General features: G+C 42.8%; 1 protein-coding gene across 2 annotated transcripts; it reads left to right on the plus strand.

Annotated features, from left to right (window-relative positions):
• Window positions 1–4,464: 4,464 nt before the first annotated feature.
• On the plus strand, window positions 4,465–12,539 carry rgs17 (regulator of G protein signaling 17). 2 transcript variants are annotated; one of them, XM_047030213.1, is made up of 5 exons: window positions 4,465–4,618; window positions 8,647–8,777; window positions 11,511–11,579; window positions 11,845–12,076; window positions 12,318–12,539. In XM_047030213.1, exons 2-5 carry the CDS (start codon window positions 8,671–8,673, stop codon window positions 12,504–12,506), a joined length of 597 nt encoding a protein of 198 aa, XP_046886169.1. In that variant the 5' UTR covers window positions 4,465–4,618; window positions 8,647–8,670; the 3' UTR covers window positions 12,507–12,539. The 2 variants fall into 2 exon arrangements, with proteins under 2 accessions (XP_046886169.1, XP_046886168.1); XM_047030212.1 differs by lacking the exon at window positions 4,465–4,618 and adding an exon at window positions 7,107–7,523.
• The last annotated feature ends 6,842 nt before the right edge of the window (window positions 12,540–19,381 follow it).

Below are 19,381 nucleotides of genomic sequence, written 5' to 3' on the forward strand. Positions count from 1 at the left end.
AAATCCTTTATGAGGAACATTGCAATTCCTTTAATTGCCTTGGGGACATGTTTATTTGAAGCCTTCAATCAACTAGTTAAATGTTTCGAGTTGGATAATTATTATACTCATCAGGAAAATGTGCTTCTTATTTTGCTAATTATTTTTCCAGCCATTTGAAATATCCAACACTTAGGGAAAAATCTCACCAAGGGATTTCTTCAACTAAATTTGAGTGTCTGACTATCAAACCTTTTCCTATTTTCTTTTATCACATGGATACAAAAGCTCTGTCTTGGTTCCGATCTGCTTTACTTTGTGTTTGTGTACAGCGTACTGGTGTCAGTTTGAACTGATAGGTTCAGGTATATGAGTGACCTACAGCATGTTGAATTAGACATTACACAACACATTTGATTAGCTCACACACTTTCACAATCAAACAGCTGAAACTGTTTTTTTGACTCAGTAAAAACTTACCAGAGGCAGCACACACAACAACGTGTTGAGATCCCCAACTGTACGCTCATCAGTTTTTACAGTCCACTGATAGCTAGCTTTTGTTTGCTTCTCCTGGCTGCACCCTGTCCTAGTGCCTGCGGCTCTGTGGGGGCAGCAAGTCTTGGAGGAATATATCCCCTTAATTAATTAGGCTTTTTAATTAACAAGTCGTCTTTCATGGGAAGTTGCACACAGAGGTAACACTTGAATGCATGCGGAATGGGTGGGTGTGGGTGGTGGAGGGGGTGTGGATGCAGCTTGTCAGTGTTGCTCATTCTTTCAGCCAAATGGGATTTAAACCACGCATGGTTTTAGAGTTCTCTGAAAACTGAGGGACGCTGTGATGCGAGAAGTGATGCTTTTTCAATTTGAGGCTCTTATCCTTTGAATTGTCCCTGGTGACCGAAACATTCACACAACAAAGGCTCTCAGATGCAAGTCTGGCTTCATTTTGTTCCGCCTGAAATAAAAGCACATTAAAGGACTATCCATATTAAATACATCAAAGAAGAAGTCTGTTTCAACCCAAAGTGTTCTAATAATTTAAATTATATGTTTCAAGTGGGAAGGAAGGAACTGACTTTCCTATAATTAAGTCTGGCTCTACATCAGGTAGATCAATTTTTCTACCTCTGAAAGGTCACGTCAGACACCATATTTCTCATAATGCGTGATTAGATGCCCAAACACTCAATCTCCTTCAGCATTCACAATTTGACATGTGTGAACCAGAAATAGGTAAGAATTATTGTGCTTTATATAACGTTATATTTGCCTGTTAAAAATTACACATGGAAGGTATTCTTTTATGATAATTTGTAACAATCTTCACTTTCAAGTTTTTTTTTTGCACATGCAAATGGTTTGGATTTTATTCTAGGAACTGTGTATAATCTTTATTAGCTCAGAATTCCAGTTTAACAAGTGGAAATATGGGGTGGAGTGCAACTCTTCCAACTCAGATTCTCATAGATTCTCGAATGTGCCCAGAGCTGACCCAGTAAAATATTGGCATGCTTCTGATACTGTGCTTTCCAATTAAGTGCAAAACCAGCAGGAAATTTGCAATAGGTTTGAATTATATAAATGCAAAACTTTGAATGGTTTTTAACTGACTAGACAGAAACTCATGCTATGTCTGAGTCATGAACCATGAACCATGAACCAAAGACCATACGCAAATCTCTACACTTGTTCAGTCTATAATATGAAGTTTTGATCAGCCATCCGATGTACATTTTCACATTTCCTTTAGTTAATTGCACTGAATAACTGAAATGTGAAGTGGATAAGAAATAATGAGCAGGAGAGAGAGAGAGAGATAAAGACAGACAGAGAGATAAGGACAGAAAGAGAGATAAAGACAAGGGACTCTGAGCTAGAAGGTGTCCAGGAGCCTGACACCTCACACTATCCTGTCCTCAGATGATGTACATCACTGTAACAAATATTCATCCGCTCCTCTTGCCTCTTTGTCCCTGCCAAGGTTGATTTGAGCATATATTTGAACCATCTGGGGGGAAGGTTCTTGGGGATAGCAGAGGTGATAATTAGGTGCTGATTGTAATTGTAATTGAGGAGAGGGGATGATTGATTAAAGTTTGTCTGGGAAGGGGGCAGGGGGGGGCAGAGAGAGAAATAGGGAGGTGTGGGTTAATGTAGAGGAGGAGGTAGAGGGAAGTTGCAGGTGGGTTGGAAGTGGTAATGGACAGGGGTAAGGTAATTAAAGGTTCCTGATTGTGCTCGCATGCTGGGTAGATCTGTATCCATGGAAACCTCCTGTCAGATGACTCAATTCTGATAGCTGCTGTGGCAGTTGGAAACACTGCAGATTTGGAACAGACCTTCTGGACCTGAGGTATAGACCTCACAACAGCTCCCTTCCAGAATAGGTCATCACAACTGGATAATATAGATACTGGACAATGTGGTAAGTAACAGTATGAGTACTATAATATACAGAATATACAGTGTACTGGAAAAAAATAAAGCACAAGTTCCATGCTCAAAAACACAACAAAGTGCAGAATCATTGGGCTTTGTAATCAAAAGATATTGAAAAGCTTGGAGGCTCAAAACGTTGCACTGCTATTACAATTTATTCAAATGATTATCCCCTCAAAACACATTCACTTAATGATAAACTGATGTTGCCACCTGGGTCAGTAAACAGCTGTGGGGAACAATCTTCCCATTACAGTATATGAGCCTCCATTCTTACACACAGGACTCGTCATGACAACAAAAGGGGCGAACAGTTATCCTAAATGATAGCATGTTTATCCACAGGTGAAAACCTTTTACTTGACTATTTTTATACAACTGGTACTCGAAAGTAACTGAAAAATGTGTAGAATATTCACACCGTGTAAGCGTGTGTGGGTTGTGTGTGTGCATGTATGGAGAGGTGTGAGAGAAAAAGAGAAAGAGAGAAAGAGAGAAAGAGAGAAAGAGAGAAAGAGAGAAAGAGAGAGAGAGAGGGAGAGACCTGAAAGGCAAAATCAAAGAGATGTATCTTCTTTTCAGTTACATTTTCATCAATCAAGGCTATAATAACAAAACCGTGTAAAATGCATTAATTTGAGACTGAAAAACGGTTCAGTTGGTTCACTTGATCGAAGAAACAAGGAAATGAAATTTTAAATAAAGATTGTATTCATCTTATCTGTTTTAAGAGGACATCTTATATGTCAAGTACGTCACAGCACTTGACATATACTTCTGGTGATGACTCATCCATCCTGCTGGGCCATAAAATCAGTGTTCTCCATAGTTGGGTCTGAGTTTCTCTGGTAAACAGGGCACCAGAGGTAAGTGACCTTCAAACGAAGCCGCATGCACTGTTGTTGGGTAAACATCATTATAAATGTTTGTATGGGTAAGGAAAAGTCAAGATAAAACGAACATGAATGGCTCCATGGTATCTTGCAAACAAACTCCTCTGTTCATCATTCTAAAATAAGAATTCTTCCAGATGCAGGGACGTTGAAAGTGTCTTATAGAATGGGAATGTCATAGTGCATCTGGCATGAACCTAATATTATGAACTGCTTAAAGGGAGTTGTGATTTTTACCCAAAGTAACAGGTTTTCTTGAACCAACACCATAGACTTCTCTGTCTCAAAAGTGTTTCCACAGAAAAGAAAGAGGGCAGCAGTGTTTTGGGGCCCTCTAGTGGAAAAATGGGTCTTGAACATTGACTGAACATGACCAGCACCCACTCTCACTCCGTTGAAAGTGGAATGCTCAAACAAAACAAAAAACAAATGAAGATGTACAATTCAGCTTCACAGACCAGGCCTCTGTTCTTATCCACAATGCAGGTGCTACTCATTTTAAAACATTTACATAATCTATTTATTTAAACATTCCCCAAATACATTGTCTGTGGACTTGGAGAGAGTGAACATGTCACTGGAAAGAAGTATTCATGTAACCTGAGTCTTGCACTGATATCAGGAAAGATGCCTGTTTGAATAAGCTTTGAACATACCATTGACGAAACAGTTTTTAACACATTTGGGCACCTTCAAGAAAGACTCCTAATGATTATGTCATGAAACTGGAGGTTAAGTATGCCTTCCTTGAAATAGGGAACCTCTGCTAGGTACAGTTTCCAGTAGGAAACTACTGGAACTGGTACTTCCTACATGCATTAGGTCTATAGGTTTGCTATAGGTAAGCTCGTCAATGGGATATATATTGAAATAGCAGCATTGTTTACAAAACAGTTAACACTGCATGGTTCTCACATTCTTTTAAAATGTCTTGATGTAAAAGCTTTGTTAGTTTTAACTCGCTTGTAATTAACCCATGATAGTGACACCGATGCAGTGGAAAAACATGGTCACCATAAGCGTGATACATTTTCCTTATTATTTCTATGGATATCAATAAAGCAGCTGGCTCCCACTGCAGCCTCTGGCCAGCGCGAGGCGAGCTGACAGTGACAGCACGCCTGCGCAGTGTATCCACGGGCTCGCCGTCGGTGGGTGCTGAAGTTGGGCGGATGGAAGAAAAGCAGCGCCGATGGAGATAAAACATCGGGATGCAGATTTATGATGCGATTAGACAAGCATCAACATTAAAACACATTTAAAGTTAACACTATTGGGAACTGACAGGCAGAAATAAAAGGGTAAGATGCAGAATATTCTTTATTCGTGCCATTACAAATGCCCCACTAGCTATCTTGTTAGCACTAGCATGCTAGCTTCTGCTGTCGCCTCCTCTTCGTAGCGAGATAACGGTCTTGGTCGGTCGGCAATTGAGAAGTGGGTGTTATTTGTTTTTTGCACATTGTTGATGCGACAGCAGGGCTCTCATTGCTTCCTTGATGTTTAGTATTACAACTGGGTGTTCTATAAATCGGAATAGGCTTGTCTTTGCAACCTACCTGCAATTACTTAGTTCATCAGATGCTTCGAAGGCGAAGCCCAGCTGCAAGAGACCATGCAAAACACGCCAGGCAACAGCAGCAGCAGGAAAGAGCAGCTAGCTGAATGAGAAGACTGTAGTGTAGCTAGTTAATGACATACGGTTTGCACAGGCCTCTAACATGGCAATGAGCTGCAGTAGCTACATGTCACAACGTAATGGTATTGCTTTATGCATTTTGCCATTAATATCAGCTAAGTTTGGCTAATTAATTAATTTAGCAGCTGACATGATCATCCACTAGCTAGCGGAGCTTATTTGGAGCCCAACGCCTGCCTCGATGAGATAAAACCCAATATCCCGGGGAATTCGTCTTGGATCCAGTAGCAGATTTTTGGGTTCCGGTGTAAATGATCTGGGATCCAATACTACCCAACACCAGCCTATCACTATTTTATGAATATTAATCTGTAGCTCACTTGTTTCTGTTTAATGCTTCACAGATATAAAAACGGCCACTTAAGTGAAGTGACATTGCACTGATATCAGTTAACTGATGCATTTTTTAGATGGTACAGGTAGCTTCATGTGTTTTATTTAGGCACAGATACACGTTGTTTTTTCTTTCTCTCTTACTCTTACTGTATTGTAGGCCAGTTATACAGCAATAATATGATATTACTTATATAATTTATGTTGATGTATGACAATAATTGTCAGATAAGTCACTATTATGTGATGGATTATGGCAATTTCCCAGCATTGAATTCCTGACTGAATTGGTGTCCATCATTAGTTGTGTAGGTCTACTAATCAAAACAATTGATAAGTAATTTTCAATGTATGTTATATGTTGTAATTTAACCTATAAGTTCAGCATTAAGCTATTTAACAATATGTTTGCCAGTGTTTTCAATGGGTACTGAAGTAATTACATAATTAATATACATGCATTGGTCAGCATCATGTAACTTTGCCACTCTGACCGTGAAATCCTTATTCGTTTTCTGATCTAAGTTTCCTTCCAGGATAGTGTGTTGGCTGTGTGCTGTAGGCCCATTTCTGATCTAAGTTTCCTTCCAGGATAGTGTGTTGGCTGTGTGCTGTAGGCCCATTTCTGATCTAAGTTTCCTTCCAGGATAGTGTGTTGGCTGTGTGCTGTAGGCCCATTTCCGTAAAAAATCATCATCTTGTTTCTGTTTCAGATGTTGTTTTTCTGCTCCCCGTTTTCTCAACTCAAACACAAATGGTCCTCTCACTAAGCCCCTCCTGAGCTCCACTGCAGCCCCAGTGGAGAGAGAGAGATAAGGACAAGGGGAGAGAGAGTGAAAAGAGAGAGAAAATAGAGAAGGAGAGAGTAGGAGAACGAGAGACCTGTCCTTCTCAGACTCCGTCTCAGGGATGGTGAGAACACTGTCCTGTAGTGGCCAGTCTGCTTACCTCTCCTGCACCAGCCAACCAGTCAGCCTCTGTAGTCAACCTCCAACCTCTCACCACAAAACCATGACTTTTCTGTCCAATCAGATAGTGGAGACTCTCTAATTCACATGGTATGTTCACAGTCCTCTATCGTGTGTATATTTGCAGTCAATACCAACACACATTTGTGGGAAGTTAACCTTCAGGTCTTTCATCTTGAGTTGAATAGTTTTGATAAAGTCTTTTCAGAAATGATTCTGGATCAAGGCTGGAAGATCTATTGAGGTGACTGAAACAAAAATGTATGGTGACATGACAGAGTTGATATGCTAATTTGAATCACTTCTCCTAAACTGGAGACGATGTTAGATAAGAGTATTGTGAAGTAGACCTTCCCTTCAAGTGCTCTACTGGTCCACATTAGACATTTTCTTAAAGACGTAGCAATGCATGGGACTTCCAGGCACTAATGTTTCCAACCCGATGAAGATGTCCTCTTGGTCTAATGGGAAATAAATGTGTAGTATTAGGTTCAGTAATCGATTAGGCCAAATCCAAAGTAGTGTTATTCTTCATTTACTTACTCTGTCTATTATGGTACAGTGGATCTAACACTATAACATTCTGAGATTGCAATGTGTTCTTATGGCCAAGTTGGAGAATACAAAGTTATCTCTTGTCGGAGTTGTTACTCTAATAAAAGAGGTTCTGTAAGCGGGTTTGGTTGTCCTTGGGTAGGAACCCTTTGTCACGGTTATTTTTTAAACCCAACCGGTTATTGCACTGTGTTTCAATGGGGGTTTTGTACACTGACGTCAGAGGAACGCTCTGTAGTTCTAGGTTGTGATAAGAGTACAGGATGGCCCGGTACGGTCATCCATGACTGGAGTATGGAGAAAGGTCTGAAGTGTGTTTGTGTTTCCACACAGAGCCTCACGTATTTGCATGTCTTTTCAGCCCGCAGCCTCCTCCCTCAGCCAGAACAAAGGTGTCCCTTACTGGGTTTTGCATCCATGTGCATGTTTTCCACTGTTCTCCTGCCTCTAGATACTCTGGTACTGAATAACTGATACTCAAGTACTCTGCTCTGGTTTTGCATATGTGTCTGATGCCAGTGGCCTGTGTGGACAGTGACACAGAGCCAGACTTACTCAGATGGGAAACTGCAGTGCTACTGAACGCATTCTTAGGACTTGCCCACCTACCCTATATGCAGGAGGAACCCAGGTTGAAAAATGACTGTGGAGGTAAGATTATTTGGCTCTCTGTTTGAAGACAGATAGTAGAGAAAGTGTATTGAACATAATAGACCTGCTTCAAAGATTAGCCTACCAGTATTTAGGGACTTTGTAAGGGTGATATGATGCTGATTAACCCTATTTCAAGGATAACGACCTGGATTTTCTGATTGTACGGTCTAGGAGATGGTACTGTGCAATAAGGCTGGATTGTCCGTCTTAGAAATGTAGATGGCCATTTTGAAGGGTGAACCAGGCCTTTATTTTGGTTATTGGGTGTGGATGGTTAAGCTTATTTTTGTTTGCTCAGCAGCTGTTACCCTCAGTGTGGCTCTTCACTCTTATCTAAGCAGTCTAAGAGGGTCAGTGAGTGTCATCGTCTTTGAGCAGTGCGGTATTCCTTTTATATAGAGCCCATTTAAGATAGACTTTGACTAAAAACAGATCCACACTGTTAAGCTGATGTGTGTGTGTGTGTGTCTTGCTCACTCACTGCAGAGATTTGGCTGTGGACCAGAAAAGGCCATCACCAGGAAGGGAATCCTCCCTCTTTCTGTCTGTGTCTTAGTTTTCATGACAGAGTTGTATGGATTTTCAAACCCATACAACAGCATACGAAATGCTGTACAATACCACTACAGTGTTAATAAAATAGAGAATAAAGAGATTTGTAGAGATAGAGATTAAACAAATTATAAAAAGGGAGGGTGAGATTCAATAAAATGTGAATATTTTCCATTGATCTTAGGGTTGCATGTTACGGCTGACATGACTGACCTACACATGAGTGAAGACAGTTAAGGTCAATTGTGGGCAGCAGGGACAGACTGACCCTCAATCCTAGATCTGGCCTGTGACTCCATTTTCTTTTTTCAATTTATTTATGCATTACTGTAATATGTCCCTTTAACTTTGGAGTTGAAATGTTCATAGCAGTCAGAAGTGTTTTATTTTGGAAAGATCACTCACTCACACTCTACTTAGTTGTAAATGTGTATTTTTCTTATAAAGTAAATTATACCGTGATTGCATTGACAAAGGCGTCTGCAATAGCTGCAATAGTTGATAGTTGATAACTAGTTATAACCTGTGTATGTGTGTGTTTGTGTGTGTGTGTGTGTGTGCCTTCTAGCTCCGCAGTGTAAGTGGACTTGAGATGAGGAAACGGCAGCAGGCCCACATCGAAGGCCCCCCCCAGGCGTCCGGACCGCCCAGGCCCAATACCTGCTGCCTCTGCTGGTGTGGCTGCTGCAAATGTCTCTGGTAGGTCACAGCTCGTTGTTCTGGTTCTGGAAGGTTAAGTAGGTCCTGTGTTATCTCCTGAATGTGGGAGAACACCTAGAGCCAACAGTGGTGAACAGGTGAAGGTGAAAGTTCATCTCATTGTATAATAAAATGCTGATATATATCATTTTGGCATAACAATGAAAGAATCCTCTCAAAAAGCATTAAAAAGGAACCCCTTTGAACGCTGGTTCAACCAAGAAATGGTTCTTTCTAACTAGATAAATAAGGTTCTTCTGTTGTTGCTTGTTTCTAAGGAGAAGCCTTTTTGGGTCTGCTTACTTGAAGGTACAGTTATACCTAAATTACAAATCCTACTTATTTCTGGTCGGTTGTCATTTCTCTGTTTCCGTGGCTTCCCTTACTGGCAATGTGCTACTTTTATCAAATGAAGAAATCCTTATCAGCTGTGGACGTCTGACGTTGAAATGTTTTGTTGTACGATTCCAATGTGATTGTGTTTGAATGCAAAACTCGACAACTAACTGCTTTCAATTTGCATATGATGCAGAGATTACATTGATAAGACTTCCTGTTGAATTGCGTCAGAGTTGGTGAGTCAGTGTCTACACAAGACGGCAGACTTGGTTGTATCCGGTTGGAGTTGCTACTATTGTCTAAACTCCTAAGTGTGATGCCTTGTTTGTCACTAACTCAGACTCAAAGGCACTCGTCCAATTTAGACTATCTGGTGCTTCAGCACTAATAGTTCTGGAGATAACGACAATATTGAAAGGGCCACAGCCAAGCAGGACAAGCCTTGTGCTTGTGCTTCTCCAGCCTCCTCCAGCCTCCCTCGCCCCCCCTAGCCGCTCCAGCCCCTCTCCGTACCCCCCTGCCCCTCTACACGTCCGCCTCCCTCTCCCCCTCCACGTGTGTCTTCCACTGCCGTCCTCCCGCTCCCTTTCAGCCCCCTCGCCTCTTCGTCCTCCCTCAGCTTCCACCCTACTCTTTCACAGCATCCCCCTCTGCCTTCCCCCTGCTTGGGGGAGGCCTTATCTAGTCAAGGAGCAGCTATTTCCATCATCACATCACATGCAAAACAGCTGTGAAGAACATGCTGTATATTTAGAGCGTTGGGAGCATGCAGGGAGCCCGTGGCTGACTAGCCCATTACTCTGACACAATGGACACTTTGATGGAGATGCAAGGAGGAAGTGAATATTCGCCACTGTGGCATCCAAAATAGACTCTTCAATAACACTGGTCATGTGTGGTCACAGATAAACATACTGTGGATTTACTACAGTCGATGCTACTTGGGGTGACCGACGGTTTGCATGGCTCAGTCAAGGCTCATTTGTGATCCGCAAGCATGAACTGTGTGGTTCTGCTTAACCGAGTGGTCTTTTTTGTCCGATAGCAAAGAGGCCTGATCGCATAGCTGTCCTCTGGTGGCCTCTCTTCTCCAGCAGCTCGGTCATCATGGTCCAGACACGTGGATCCTCCGCAAGGAGTTGAATCATTAGACCGAAGAACAGGGCTGGGCCTCAGTTCACGCTAGATCAGGAGTCAGGTCTTCTCACTGGGCCTCTTAAGCTCTGTGGTGGTGTGAAGGACAAAGGCAGTGTCAGATCAGTGTGAGATTCCAAGAGAGCTATGTGTGTGTGTGTCTGTCTGTGGGTGTGTGTGTGTGTGTGTTTGTGTGTGGTTTATGGGGTGCGTGGTACGGTGGTAGCAAGAGAATGGTAGTAGAGATCATTGTGGTCTGCCAGGATCAGGTCACTGCTGAAGAAGGAAGAGAGATATGGGAAAAGGAGGTCAGTTAGCTAGGCAGGCCCAAGGCTGGGAGCACATGAGTGCTGGAGCAGAGGCGTCACAACACGGTATAACATGGCTAGAAGTAGCATAGCATAGTGGACCTCAAGAGACATGAGTCAGGTGTTTTCAAAGCTCGGTGGCAGAGTAAATGTCCTGGGCAAGTTGAGCACTGACTAGCTCAACTTGTTTTTGATGTTAAATAATTATTTTGGGGCATTTTTTACGCTGGACAGTTTGTAGGTGAAGTGTTGCATAGAAGGCAGGGAGCGAGAGAGGGGAAGACACACAGCAAAGAGGCCATGGCTGGGTTTGAACCCAGGCCGCTACCAGGGCACCTTGTGGTTCCTTAACGATCCCACGACATGCTGTTTTTGGATGCTTTCATATAGGCCTTAGTGGTCCCTATTACTGTATCTGAAGTTTCTTTCCCGAAATTCAGCCTTGTTGCAGAATTACAGCCACTACGAGCAGTCCCACAATGAGCTTTCCTCAGGATGTGCTGTTTCTGTGTCTGTAGCTTTAAATGCTATGAGGAAGAAAGAGGCGGGGCTAACTGCCATGCTTTGGTCGTTTGCAAGCCATGATGTCTCGAGGAAAAACCAATATCGCGCTCGCACGGTCGTTGCTCATTTTCTCATTGGTGGGCCAAATTCTCTGTGCGGGCTAAACAGAGAAAGGGGAGGTAACCTTTCTCCTAATGACGACATAAGGAGAGGATTTTCAAAACCAAGCATTTCAGCTTCATTTTATCTAAGGCGGAGAAGAATACCCAGGGCTAGGTTTACACCTATTGAAATTTCTAGCCACTGGGGGACCAAAGGCAGGCTAGGGGAACTCATATTAATGTTAAATAACCTCATAAAGTGAACATTTCATGTCATGGGACCTTTAAAGAAGGTGGCCTGTTCTGTCATGTTCCAGCCATACTGATTCCTGTGTGTCCTGTTGCAGGAGTGAGGACCGGTTGGAGAGGAGACAAACGTACCCTAACATGGACAGTATCGAAGCCACAGAGGAGCAGTAAGTCCCCGCTCCTCTCTGTGTGTTCGTGTGAGAGCACAAAGCTTCTTTTGATTGGCCAACCATGCTGTCACTCACTGATTCGGTACAGTGGGCTGTCCGAGTCATGGCTTGGTTGAGTCTCGCCATGTGCTTGTTGTCACAGTAACATAATGGAAGTGTATGCATTACAATGCTACTCAAAGCTGATTACCCAAATACGAAACAGAAGTTAATTTAGTTCATGTTTTTTGGTTTGTGTGTGTGTGTTTTATATTGCGTCCAGGCACCCTAGTCTAGAAGAGCTGGTGTCCTGGGCACGGAGCTTTGAGATGATGATGCGTTCGTCCGAGGGGCGGGAGCTGTTCAGTGAGTTCCTGCGTTCCGAGTACAGCGAGGAGAACCTGCTGTTCTGGCTGGCCTGCGAGGATCTGAAGAAGGAGACCAACCCCACAGCTGTGGAAGAGAATGCCAGGATCATTTATGAGGACTACGTCTCCATTCTGTCCCCTAAAGAGGTACAGGATGTGGATTAGGGAGTTTGGAACGGTTGGATGGCTAGATGGATGGATGTGTGGATGGATGAATACATAGAGAGATGGATAGATGGATGTATGGATACAGACAAGGACCATGGAAAAAGTGAATGAGGCCATAAGGGATAAGGGAGTGAATGGATCACCCTGGATGTACCCGGAGTGAACATTTTAGCACTGTCCGGTTTCCTCAATGTGAGAGCCTACTGTTCGTCCCCCCCAGGTCAGCCTGGACTCACGGGTCCGAGAGGGCATCAACCAGACCCTGGCAGAGCCCAGCAACCTGATGTACGAGGAGGCCCAGCTCCAGATCTACACCTTGATGCACCGCGACTCCTTCCCCCGCTTCCTCAACTCGTCCGTCTACAGAGACCTCCTGGACAGCCGGAGACGCTCCTGCCTGGACACTTAAAGGCACGCTGCCACGCCACAGCGCCCCCCCCCCGCCCCCCCCCCCCCCCCCCCCCCCCCAACCACCCTCCGAGACGACTACTTCTGCTCCTGACCCCCCCCCCCCCTCGAGGGAGCCGCCGGAGCCGGGTTTGCTCTCTCCTTTTATTGAAAAGACATGGGGGGGGATAAAAGAGAGAAAGAGTGGATGGTGGATGCCATGGTCCAGTGTGTGCTGGCCTGTCTGTCTGTCTGGTGGGCTCTGCTGGCCTTTCTGGTCTGTCTGTATGACTGTGTGGACCAGGACCCGACCGCCACCCCCCTCAGGCTACTGGGACACAGAGGACAAACCCACTACTTCTGTACTGTACTGTATACAGCTCTCCTCTTCTCCCTCCTCTCTCTCTTTCTCTATATATCTTTCTGTCTCTCTGCCATTCTTTCTCAGATATCTACACCATGCCTCAGGCTGAAGTTGTTTGTTTTTTTCCAGTAGAGGGTGTGGCTCCTGAGTGACTGAGGCAGTAAGGCTTGACCGTGGGTCAACCATTTCCAGAACCCCCCTGACTGTGCATGCAACAAGGTTCTAAATCTTATCTCTATCAAGGTTCTCTGTCCCTCTCTCTTTCTCTAACCTCTCCGTCTCTGATCTCTTAGCTTGGCGTTTTTTCAACCGCAGACTGAAAAAGGTTCTAGAACATTGATATGTGTCTGACGACCTGAACCTCTGACCTTGGAGCCTCGTCTCCCTCTAGCGCTGTCCCTCCTGATGCAGAGTCAAGGGAACGTCCACTCCACCCTTTTAGCTTGTCCTTGTTTTATTGAGGTCAAAGGCCATACAGCAGCGTTGTCCGTCCATCTGTCCGTCCATCTGTCCGTCCATCGCAGCACTTTCCTTCTTTACAATTCTATGGGAGAAGTAAGGGCTAGAATTGTGGTTGGGCAGCTACACGTTTTATGAACTTTACTTTCCACAGAGAAAAATCACAATGCCTTTTACAGTATGTACATGCGAGCAGGGCAGCATGGGAGCTGCCAGTGTCTGGAAACGACTTCGCTTTAACCATGTCCTCCCCCCCCCGCCCCCCCCCCCCCCCCCCCCCCCCCCCTCACCTTCTTAGATCCTCCCTCTCTGACTCAAGCACAGGTAAGGGAGCAGGGGAGGGACACACTGCTGGAGGGAAAAAAAAAACTTATCCCCAAGACAATAAATCATTATTAACTCCTTCAATTTCTAGATGAAGAGAGTTGCAACAGTTTACTTTGTAGTTTTATATTGTATATATATTATAATATAGAGATGGTAATCACAATGCCTTGTTTTTTAAGGTCATATATGAGATGATAATGTTTATAATTAGGAGTGAGTGGTCAGTTACCAGACAGCAGGAGGTGTTGACTGTGGTAGCAAGGTTGGAGTGACCTTAGCTGTGGACTGACTACTGGGTCAGTATCCTGATGGACCAGCCCAGAGAACCAGCACCTAGGTACAAGCCCAGTACCAGCCCACTGTAGTGAAGGACAAGGAGGTCTGACAAGCCTCTGGTTTACCAGCTGTGGATGTGTGTGAAAGTGCGTGTACATATTTATGTATATGAGTCTGTACGAGTGTGCGTATGAGAGTGTGTGCATGCCAGGCACGTGTTTGGTAGTTCAGTGTCTGTTCTGCAGGACGAGTAAAGGGACTTGCCACTCACGCTTGCCCTGCCCTCCTCTCCTCTTCCGCAACTGGCCAAAATACACTTAAGACTTGACGGGGGCAGTGTTGTATTCCAAATGTTGCCAACAAGCAGGCCATTTATTATTATTATTACGTGTGTAACATACTGAACATTTTCCTACATTTTGAAGAGGGTCTTGACATTGTTCTATCATAGAAGTTTGAAGCAGGACTTGTTTAGGACAATGAACTGACATTGAAGCAAGATGAACTACATTTCTGAGAAAACGTGAAGAACTCAGCAGTGATTCCATGTCCATCTCTAGAGAGGGAGACTGGTTGTGTTGTAGCTTGCTAGCTCACCTAGCGTGAAGGGTTCTGGAGAGTTCTTGGAACAGTGCCACATGGGTGTGAGTATTACCGTGATATCCTGCCATCCTGTTGATCTACCTGAAGTTCGTGTTGCCAAGGCAAGTCCATAGTTCATCCAGCACTCTCACAGACACACTACTAAAGTGCAATTTGATCAAATTATAGTCTGAAGTCTTTCACTTTTGTGCTCCTCCACGTTGGTGAAAGTATTCTGTACCCTAATGGTGACAGCCATTTCCAACGTCCTACAATTACTGTCAAACTCCCTATATCTCTCCTCACATTTAGCCACTTATGTAGGCCTACTTTTAGGTTTGTGGAGGCCCATGTTCACTGGCAATAGAGTGCTTATGTATGCAGTACATATAGTTCACAGGTCCTGAATGGAGACAACGAAGCGCAGTGCATGCACCACAGTAGTTGGAAGTTATGTAGCTCTACTTAGGTAACTGGCGTGGTGTTGTGGTCCAGACCGGGCAGCCTGTGGACTGGAGGGCCACAGTGTTCCCCTGTAGCTCATGTCTCCCCAGAATGTTACACCAAGTAAACCAGGAAATCAAGGTGCAATCGAAGCCAAGTTTACATTTACATGGTGGTGAGCAGTCCTGGAACAGTCTGAGGAACCCACAGAAAAGGTGGAGGTTGCTTTTGTCTTTGCCTGACAAACCCTTTCGGATTAAGAGTGTTTAAGCAGAGAGGTGGAGGTGAAGGGGCTGAGGTCAGCTGGTTATCTCCCCCTCCACCTTGAACGACATTGTGATTTTTACTCGGTGCCAGAAAGAAACAGTTATAGTTAGTTTTATCGGCATTTTCAACATTGATTTTACAAGCAATGATGTGATGTGGACGACGCGGTGGCACCGGTTTTGAATTGGTCGACTTTTTTTGGAATTCAGAATGAGTGGCTGTGGACTTTTATTGACGAAGAGGTAATAGAAGAGGAGTGTGACGACAGCCAGAATGCTGTCGTCCACTTTGCTGGTTCTCCTCCTGTACAGAGTCAGTCTGTGGGATGTTTCACTACCTCTCATGTCGGTTATTTATTTCACTTCATAGTCGTCAAATGTACTCGTTGTTTTTAGATCTACTTGAAGCCTAACACTGTAAACAAAAATGTGCACAGAAATATATATGTACCAGAGAGGGTGGAGCAAGATTAGCCAATTTTTTTTGTTTTGTTTGTTTAATTGTATTCAGCTGAACTAGATTTTTAGATCTATATAAATAATTCAGGAAATACACTGTCTAAGGGCTAATCCATTTTGCCTATGCAAATCTGTTACTGTGGAGACGAGGGGAAGGGCCAAGCTGAGGTACCTTTCAGATGGAGTAGATGGAACAAGGTTTACATTGCCCTCTGCTGATAGTCTTCAATCTTATTCAGCAAAAATGTACGCTTATATATTTGTTTCTATATAAATATTATAACTAGTAATATACAGAGAAAATAGTATATATATATAAATATATATATATATGCCTTGGTTATGAAAAAAGACACCTTCATGAAAAACAAATAAATGTATTGTTGTTTCTGTTGACCTGTGGCTGTGTTCTGAGATCTGGGCTGAACGACTCATAACTGGAAGATGTACCTGAATATACCTAAAGACCACAACCCATCCTTCACACGCCTGCCCATGTACACACGCATGACCACCCAATGACTGGAATACACACCTGCTTACGACCCAGACACATCTAACTACTTTCAAGACATGCTTGGCTATCCGCTGACTGGAGGATGAGCCTCATGACTGCTATAGCATTCGACCTATCAGCTCCATTTCCTGACATACTTCCAAACCCACTGTTTCCCTCAGTCCCAGGAGCTTGTGTGTGTGATAAAAGCCACCTGATATTATCATTGATATTCGTATTCTGCAATGCTATTGTCCATTTCAGGTTCAAAACCATTATGATAATCAATGGTGCTTACAGTGGCATTTGTTCTGGAATGTTGAAGGGCTATTTCAGACGTGAAAGCCTAGCAGAGATGTTGAAACCACCAGTTGCAAGCAGGGATATCTACCTCTTGGTTGCCAGATCCTGTTACAGCCCTCTATCTGGCATATTGTAATGTGTTTAAAACACGTTCATAAAGCACCAGAGAGACAACTGTTGATAGAGTCAGGGTGAAAGGAGACAGGTGATCATGGGAATGGAGCAGGTATGTCCTCCACAACGCTGATGACATGCAGTAGATTTTAATGGAAGTGATTGGATGGATCTCCATGCAGACTTTATATATGTACAATAATTATAGAGGGAAATTGGAATGTCAGAGTTCCCCTCGATTTTTCATCATTCCATTTTTTCCTCATGGCCATAATATGGTGTACTATAAATGTAAAATACATCACTGTTTAAAAACATGCCAATGTAGCTACATTCAATCAGACTGACCTTGCCGTCATTTCCGTGTAAACTTTTCTCTTGTCATCACATGAGGTTGATGAATCATCATTATATGAAATTGCATGGTAATGTCAGGGAGACGTCTCTTCTGTGTCTCTTAGCTGACCCTCACGAGCTGGAGCAGGCCAGGACCAATCAGAGGCTATAGACACCAAAGCCTGACTCTTAACGGGTCCATTTGAAACGTAGGGCACGAATACAAGGACCCTTATTTAGTCGTGTTACTTCTGTGAGAGGGCACCATTACAGCTGTGTCTTGTTCTAAGATAGTGTTCATTTTGTACAGGTGTTTGGTTGAAGAGTTTTCTTCAATGCACACAACTGACAAGGCAATCACACTCTGTTTATTGATTTCGATGCCTGGACCTCCTATCTCCCCCTGTCTCCATGGAGATTATTTAGGGCCTATCCCAAGACAAAACAACTCTTTTAAAGTCACTTGAGTGATTGAAAGTGATATTTTTTATTCAGCATGCTTTTGCTAAATGAAATAATAATTCAGTTATTTACCATAAACAATACTGTATAAGTATATATTAAAGTACTGCAGTATGCAGACAATTAGTAATGTTGGAACCCTTTTGAGAGGTTTATATTTGACTTCTAGTATGTTTCACTAATATATATAATATGAATATTGAATTATTTTTGAGTGTGTTCTTATAGATGCCTGAATGACTGAAACCCTCTTTATATTAATGAGAATAGGTCATAGTTGATCACTTCAGACAGAATGACAGAATTTAGTTGCATGATTTTACTGAGTAACCTTTAACAACCTAAAGGCCATTTTAAGTGTTTGAAATCTATGACTTCAACTGTCTAGACGGCATCCAGAAAGGTTGTTGCACAACAACCTCTGGTGACTATGAACATTTATTTCTGTTTATCAAGAGAAGGGTCTAGAAGGAGTCTATTAAAGTCCATGTAACTGATCTAGCTGTATGATATGATGTAACTTTTTCTGAGCTGCTAAATGATCTTGCCATGGAATAGTAATCAAGGTAAACATGTGAGATTATGTAAATATCACTTAGGGCTTTACATATTCATGATTGAGTATGTTCATGGACCAGATACATTTTCAAGCTCCAAACTGACCTATAAATGAGTGACTCCGAGTTTGTTCACCATCTTTAGATACCCTGACTTTACTCCAGAATGGTTCTGTTGCATCCTGAGAACATTATCTTCAGCGGAACAGATCGATCCTCTCCTCGGAACGTTCTCTCCAAGAGGAAAGATCGATCCTCTCCAGCAAACCTTCTGTTTTCATAGAATGGCCCTAGGCTCTGTAGAGAATGTTCTATACAATAGAACAGATATATCATCTCTTGAGAATGTTCTCTTCAATTGAGTGCTTCTGTCCTTTTCTAAGAGGTGGGACTTGTCCCAGTAGACATGTTTAAAAAGACCCATGGTCGTTGTCGCTTTTACAGAAGTGAAACCACTTAAACTCCTGCAATAGGGTGCAGAGTTGCCAAACGTTCTCCTGTTGCCTGGAGTCTTTCTTTGCTAGAATGTGCCAAAACACTGACAGTAAGGTGAACCGGCCTTCTCTGATCTCAACACACAGGGGAAGAGAGGAACTCTCTTGTTAAACAGTGTGGTTTCTTTTCTTACATTTAAGATATTTGCTACAAACAAACACAACCTAGATTAAATCAACATCCCTCACCTCTTTTTGGTTGGCTTGTTTTGCCCTCTTTAGATGAAAGCTGAAGATGAAACGTGGGCCTGTTACTTGACTTTTTCTCTAAGAGCAAACATGGAAAGTCTTAGTGAACACAGTTGTCACTGAGGTTTTCACAGGGGAGGATACACCCATGTACAGAAGGAGATGATTCTGAGAAAATTAGTAATATTTTTGACAAGCACTGAACACTGGTGGTGTGTTTACCTGATGGGTCTACATGGGAGACGTTTTATGGCTCAGCACTGAACACCTGTGCTCCCCACCTAAGACCTGAATGATAAACAATATATAAAGGACTTTGAGGAATACCTATCAGGTAATAATGAAATTGTAACGTTTGTGTCAAAAAATATGCTATTCACTATTGCTGTTTAATAGTTTTGTATTGTTTTTGTTTTTATTTATTTTAACTGGTCTATATTTCATTAGTTCTTTTATAACTCAAAAATACAGTGTTCATTCATGTTTAACTTATATTTCCTGACATATGGATCACCTTTCTGTTCGCGCTTGTTGAACCGTGATACATATGGATGTAGTTAAGTCTCTCTATTTGTTTACACAATGACATCTTGCATAAAAGAATATTCCAATCTATTGTAAACTGCCCTTGATTATCTATGTGTAATTTAAATAGTGCTGCTAGAGAAATAAATCAATTCTAAATGTAACATCTTACAATAAACACTTTTTAGACTTTTACCGCAGTGTGATTGTGAGTTATTTTTAAAAGTTGTGTGATCTAACGACC

This window comes from Hypomesus transpacificus, chromosome 11 (genome assembly GCF_021917145.1).
Source record: "Hypomesus transpacificus isolate Combined female chromosome 11, fHypTra1, whole genome shotgun sequence".
In the NCBI taxonomy this organism is placed as follows: domain Eukaryota; kingdom Metazoa; phylum Chordata; class Actinopteri; order Osmeriformes; family Osmeridae; genus Hypomesus; species Hypomesus transpacificus.